The following is a 7270-nucleotide window of genomic DNA, read 5'->3' on the forward strand; positions in this document are numbered from 1 at the left end:
GCAAGATCGGTTGGGATGTTGATGGTGTTTGAGGATGTGTTGGTGTTAAGAGCACAATTCTCTTAACAAAGAAATCCTGCGATTACACTCGCAACACACCAATCCGGCGCCCCGAACGTTAGGGTCGGCGGCTCAATTCGTGGCTGGCGCGGAGAACTTCCTCCGTCGGCAGTCTTCAAGGTTTGATAAGGAGTATTGCACAAGTAATGTGGGAATATTATTTCTTCATTCAATGCATAAAAAGATAACAACCTAGCCCTATTTATAATACTAGAATACTAGCTTAGGGAACAAGAAAACAAGATATGAAAATATACTATGAATCAAAAGATATGGGGAATAAAAAGATAACTAAATATTTGGGGAATCCTAAGATATAGGAGGATCGTAACAACTCCCCCACGGTTAAAATCCACCTTGTCCTCAAGGTGGGAACCATGGAACCACGGGCACAGTCGACGATAGCAAAAGCATTGAAACGTCACCTTCTGGATCAAATGCGATTAGGAACATGATCACCATCATTTCACTTATGACTCCCACCAACATTTCTACGCCGTCCCTTTCCTCTCTCGCCTTCGTCTTCACAAAATCATCCTCGATGGCTGGGACTTGGAGGAGGCTCCGGATCATGCACCGGCTCCTGACGCTGGCATCATTCCTACACCCCCCAAACTGCTTGTCCTCATGAATCGCTGCGCAAGGACTCTTACCAGCTGGAACTCCGCAGCAGTGAGGTTGTAGGAACGCCTCTCATCACCATCTACTCTATCATCTTCATAATCATCATCAGAGTCCAAACACTTATGCTGTGAACAATTATCAACACATGATGAAGATGAATCAGTCACTCCCACCACATCCCAAAGCAAGTCCGAATCATCACTCATCTTCACAGAATGGCATTCCATCTTTGTGAACTCATCATCATCAAAAGTAGCCTTATCATGATTATTATCATCTACTATAGATGATTTTGAATCATCAGCCTCTTCAAGAAAACTACCCATCCAGTTCGAGGAATCATTTTTTTCCTGATGAGCATCTGATTCTTGATCCAGGCTTGAAGAATGGCAGCCGGGAATCAATTCGATTTCATAGCAAAATTCTTCATCCACCATCTTTTCTTCAAACCCCATGATTTCAGGGCGCCAAGGTTGTGTGCTCGGGCGTGGGCTGCGCTGCTGCCGGAAGTGATCGGTTTGTCGCCTGGGTGTATCCCAACGACTAGGCAGACACTGTGGTGGCTGATCATAATCCGAGTATCCTTGCGATGCACGGTGAGGCGGTGGTTCCCAACAAGAGGGCTGCCATGACCGTGGTGGGTCGTAGGGTTGGAAGCTCGGTATTGGTCGGTTACCGGGAGGATCCCAACCGGAGGGGCGGTTGATGGGGGGTCCCACGATGTAGGCTATCGGTACCCCCGAAAACCCTATCAAACTCCGTTGTGACGCGAGCTGCTGGTCTATCCCAGCTCGTGCGAGGCCACGAAGCAGTGTGCGCGCGATATGGAATCGTGCCAGAGCCAGGCTGTGCGAGCCCTGCCTCTCGCCTGTTTAAATCACGACCCGTGCCCCTACGCCGACGGACATCCCCACAACGGACACGCCTGCCGTGATTGAAAACTGGGGGGCCGTCCTCGTCGGTCGGCCAGACGTCTCCCTGGGAACGATACCCATCGACGTCCCCGTCGTCCGAAAAATAGGGTTGATCCAGTTTGGGAAGGCGTGTGGCCTTCAACCTATCAACCCTTTTATCCCTCGCATCCAATTTAAATTCCAATTGATCAAATCTTGCCATAATTTTGTCGAGCGCTGACAAAGTAGGTACGAGCGCCCCCGATCCATTGCGCAGCGCGCTGCTTGACTCCGGGTCGTCTCGTCGTATCCGCTGCCATCCGTCACCGAGGTAGCCACTCGCCGTGAAGCGTCGGGGCTGATCGGCCATGGTTGAGCTCTGGATGAAAGCACCAGTTGTTAAGAGCACAATTCTCTTAACAAAGAAATCCTGCGATTACACTCGCAACACACCAATCCGGCGCCCCGAACGTTGGGGTCGGCGGCTCAATTCGTGGCTGGCGCGGAGAACTTCCTCCGTCGGCAGTCTTCAAGGTTTGATAAGGAGTATTGCACAAGTAATGTGGGAATATTATTTCTTCATTCAATGCATAAAAAGATAACAACCTAGCCCTATTTATAATACTAGAATACTAGCTTAGGGAACAAGAAAACAAGATATGAAAATATACTATGAATCAAAAGATATGAGGAATAAAAAGATAACTAAATATTTGGGGAATCCTAAGATATAGGAGGATCGTAACAGTTGGTTGGGTTTGAACTTTCGGAATCTGACATGTTTGATTGCTCACAGGTTCAAGGTCGATGGGTCGGGGAAGGTATGGGACTGTGATGAACTTTCTCTGAGTCCACCACGTTAACAACCTGCTCTGATACCATCTTGAAGATGGATATCGAGAGGGACAGCGACGATTGAAGCCATTGTAGTATAGAGTTTGTAGAGAATAGTATATAAGTTCTCTTATTTCTTGTATATTGAAAGTGTACAATTTCTCCTTCTTTTATAGGTGAAGGGAAGAACTATCTAAGGCAAGAGATCAATCTATTCTAGGAGCCTATTACAAGGTATTAATTACAAATCAATTACCAAACAATTACCAATCTTCTCATCAATTATGGATCCTTTCCTTGTATAGTTTGACAGAAACACCACGTCAGCTGCGCTGACGTGGTTCTTCTTGCTGCTGTCGAGCCACCCGGAGGTGGAGGCGGAAGTCCTCGGTGAGATTAATCAGGTGAAGTACTCTGACATCGGCGGCGGCGGCGTGTATGATGAGGTGAAGAGCATGGTGTACACGCACGCGGCGATATCGGAGGCGATGAGGCTGTACCCTCCGGTTCCGGTGAGCACGAAATCGTCGCTGAACGACGACGTTTTGCCGGACGGAACAGTGGTGAGGAAGGGGACGAGGATAAGCTACCATCCGTACGCAATGGGGAGGGTGGAGGAGGTTTTGGGGGCGGATTGGGCGGAGTTCCGGCCACGGCGGTGGCTGGAGGAGGGGCGGTGGAGGTTCGTCGGCAGGGATCCGTACACGTATCCGGTGTTTCAGGCGGGGCCGAGGATTTGCTTGGGGAAGGATATGGCGTATCTGCAGATGAAGCGGGTGGTGACTGGGATTCTGCGGCGGTTCACTGTGGTTCCGGCGGAAGGAAGGGTTGTTGATTAGCTCTTCCAATTGATCATTAATTATGTGTTGTCTTGATTTAGTGGTATTTTTAATCTTAGCACGAGTGTACATCAAATTATGATATTCAATCCTCCCATTTTTCAATGTTCTACCAATTGATTATTATATACTGAAATTAAATTTGAAGAAAATTATGGGAAGCAAGATTCGAAAAATAAAATAAGAAAAGAAAAAGAAAGAGACTGAAACCACTTACCGAACCTACATGCATATAGTAAACTGTAAACCTAATGCAATAGATAGGTCCATATAAGACTCAAAAGTCAAAATATAATGCCACAATTTCAAACCATAATTTTGACAATTGTACTTCTAAACAGTAGAAGTACCTATAATTTTAATGTACTATCCTATCCTATAATTTAAATTTTTTTGGAAAAGATAAACTATGTTAATTATTATCACCATATATGAAAATAATTTAACTATAACGAAACTTTTCAAAAATAGAAAAATAATTCGACTACGGTGGAACGGAGTGGGTATTATAGTATAATATTCAATGCAAGTGTGTAAATATTCTTACAATCACAAGATTTTGTTTTAATTCACACCTACATTCGGAAACAAATACATTTGTGTTATTTGTAGGCTTTGAACCCAAATCTGCATTCATTTAGCCAAAAAATGTATATATCATAATTAATTGCAATGTAAGAACTAAAAATGATTCTCATATTATTACAATAAGAAGAGTTCTCGTTTAACCATGTTCTCATATGATAAGGTTGATGTGTCACTCACCATCGATCGACAAGGTTGACACAATTATTATTATACTATAAACATAGAGTTAACACGACTATTAACACGTGATAGTAGATTAATCAAAAGTAAAGAAGGTTGCATTAATTTTTTAAGAAAAATGAGGGTTGCATTAATTTCAAAGAAAAGAAAAAAAGATTGAAATCACCGACAATTAAAGATAGAGTTAGGCGAAATTATTCACCATTCAACAAATTCGGCTCATTTTTTCAAACTTCATGACGTCCAATCTCTCTCTTTCTCTCCCTATAAATATATTGCCAAATTAGGATAATCAAATATCCACTTCTTGAATTTGAAATCAATCAATCAATCGATATATATATATAGAAGATCATGTCAAGCTGTCCAGGCAAGAACCACCTTCTCTTTACATATGTTTTCATTACATATTACTTTATAGTATTATAAAGTGTTACTACTATGAATGTTTGAATAGGAAAAACTTCGTGGCCGGAGTTAGTGGGGAAGAACGGCGATGACGCGGCGGAGGTGGTAGAGAAGGAGAATCGGAATGTGAATGCGATAGTTCTAAAAGATGGAACTCCCGTCACTAGGGATTTCCGCTGCGACCGTGTCTGGGTTTGGGTTGACGATCACGGCCGCGTCGTTCGTGCTCCCACCGTTGGTTAAGTTATGAATACTTGTATTACTTTTTTAAGTGTGTAACCATATTTGTACTTTTTATTATAAAGTTATGTTGAATAAATGGTTGGATATGATGTAAAGTGTGGTAGTAATATATTTGAAGGATTTTCCATTGAATAAAGGACGGAATTTATTATGGATTTAATGATAGAAACATGTTTTTGACGAATTACCGACAGTAAATTTACCAACGTATTACCAATCCGTCTGTAAATTTTACCGATGAAGTTACCATCACCATTATCAATAGTAAAAAATTTGATTATGAGACTATTTTTTTTTGAATTGGCACACTCTAGATTTTCTATAAGAGGATAATATCAAATTAACTTGTGTATGTGGAGGAACGAAGGCTAATTAGAAGTGAGAGTGAAAGTTTGAATGATAGTATCTCCATTCTCCACATATATTGATTACAATCGAAACTGAAAATTATAATCTCCTAAATAATAAATAAAAAGAATTGCAATGGTCCCATTTTTCAAATAATATTTTAAACGTGCAATTCTCATTCTCCCTATAAATATGGTGTGAAGTGTGGAATCTACCATCATCAACCAATTCATCTACTTCACTCACAAAGAAATCAAGCATGCAGTCAATACTAGATTTTCCATCATTCTGTCCAGGCAAGAACAACATTAGTTTTATCTACATATGTTTTTATTTCATATAATTATAATATATTTCTATAAATAACTTGTCATGAAATTAATATTTGATTTTAATGTGAATATAGGTATAGGGAAGGAAGCATGGCCGGAGTTGGTGGGGAAGAAGGGCGAGGAGGCGGCGGAGGTGATTGAGAGTGAGAATAAGTTCGTGAGGGCAATAATTATACTAGAAGGAACTCCCACTACCAAAGAAATCAATTGTACCCGCGTCAGGGTTTGGGTGGATGGATGTGGTTACGTCGTTACCGCTCCATATGTCGGTTAAATTGCGCTGAAATAACTTGTGGAGATTCATCTATCTTGTTTTCCTTCTTATTTTAATGTTACGTCGAATAAAATGATGAATCAGTTGTGAAGTGTTACGATTGTAATGCTATTAAGTGCACCATGAATAAATATCTTGTTTTGTGAAAATAATTTGTGTATGAAAATGTGAAATTGATGTTTCTTCAGAAGTGAATTTGGGTTTAAATTATATTAGAAAATGTTACTATATAGTAGTATTATATTAGATATAAAGTGAAGATTCCATCCTAGTAAATGCCAAACTAAAAACAAGTCATAATTCAAGAGAAAACACTGTCCGAAAAGTAGCTAGCTACTACTGCTACTTAAAGTCCGATTTACCAAAAAGTATAGAATCATAGTTGTTGGGTTTTACACACACAAGGCTTTCACACACTCAAGAAGATCACACACACACTCACTGTTGTATGAGATCACACAATGCAGAAACACACACACTCACACTTTGAGTATTGAAGATGATAATCTTGGAGAGAAACTGGAAAACTCTTTATTGATTAAACTACTAAACTACATACACGGTTTATGAGCTATTTAAAGCTCTACAATCAAGTAGCAACTGCTACTAACTAACTACAACAAGAATCAAGAAAACAAGAAGAATAACCGCTACATCTCAGCTAACTAACTGCTGCTCCAACGGCTAGTTCGGCTAGGTTGCTTCTTCCTTCTCGGCTCAAGACCGAACTCCCTTCTCGGCTCAAGACCGAACTCCCTTCTCGGCTCAAGACCGAACTCCCTTCTCGGCTCAAGACCGAACTCCCTTCTCGGCTCACAACCGAACTCCCTTCTCGGCTAGTTCCAGCTCAAAGCCGAGCTTCCTTCTTCTGCCTTCTTCTTCTCGGCTAGTTCCAGCTCAAAGCCGAGCTTACCGAACTCTGCCTTCTTCTTCCAACTGAAATGAGCACTCCATTATTACAATTCTCCACCTGAGGGCTCATCTCAGTTCTTGCACAAACATTGATCAACTTCTTGCAATGATCAAACTTGTCTCTACCTAGAGACTTTGTTAGCATGTCAGCCGGATTATGCAAGGTGTTAATCTTAATCACCTTCACTTTAAACAACCACTTGCAACTGATCAGCTTCCTCTCCTTTCCATCTGTATTCAGCTTGGATTTGTCCACCAAAATCCAGGTTTTGTTCTTGAGTAAAGACTCTGTTTCTTCATTCATGGCCTCTATCCATCTCTCTCTGTCTTTGCTTCTCATGGCCTCTTTATAGGTGAGAGGATCAGCAATATCAATACTCTCAGCAGCACACAGTGCATAATAGACCATATCTGCAAATTTCTCAGGAGGCTTTGCATTTCTCCTTCCCCTATCTCTTGCAATCTGGTACTCTCTGGTAGGATCTGCTGTGGGCTCATCATTTCTTCTACCTTGAGCTGGAGCACCATCACCCTCTGGATCAGGTTCATTTTCTGAGTCAGTGACTCCACCTGCTCCTAGGCCAACTCCCATAGGCTCCACCTTGAAGAAATCACTCTCAACTTCACTGGAGTCACTGGAGTCCAGCTTATCTTTCAAGTAGGGCATCTGATCCTCCAAGAACACCACATCCCTACTCACCACCACCTTCTGCCTACCAGGCTCAATACACCAGA

At 41.8% G+C, this 7270-nt stretch overlaps 1 protein-coding gene across 1 annotated transcript; it reads left to right on the forward strand.

Annotated features, from left to right (window-relative positions):
* The first annotated feature begins 1273 nt into the window (after nt 1-1273).
* Nucleotides 1274-3250, forward strand: LOC121780145 (cytochrome P450 94A2-like). The gene is made up of 2 exons (XM_042177666.1): nt 1274-1345; nt 2717-3250. The coding sequence occupies exons 1-2, from the start codon at nt 1274-1276 to the stop codon at nt 3248-3250; spliced, it is 606 nt and encodes a 201-aa protein (XP_042033600.1).
* The last annotated feature ends 4020 nt before the right edge of the window (nt 3251-7270 follow it).

The sequence above is a fragment of the Salvia splendens genome, chromosome 2, assembly GCF_004379255.2.
Source record: "Salvia splendens isolate huo1 chromosome 2, SspV2, whole genome shotgun sequence".
Lineage (NCBI taxonomy): Eukaryota > Viridiplantae > Streptophyta > Magnoliopsida > Lamiales > Lamiaceae > Salvia > Salvia splendens.

Coding starts and splice junctions, on each gene's coding strand:
- LOC121780145 (XM_042177666.1), top strand. CDS start 1,274: ATGCACGGTGAGGCGGTGGTTCCCAACAAGAGGGCTGCCATGACCGTG. Junction 1,346..2,716: donor GTCGTAGGGTTGGAAGCTCG/GTATTGGTCGGT, acceptor TTCCTTGTATAG/TTTGACAGAAACACCACGTC.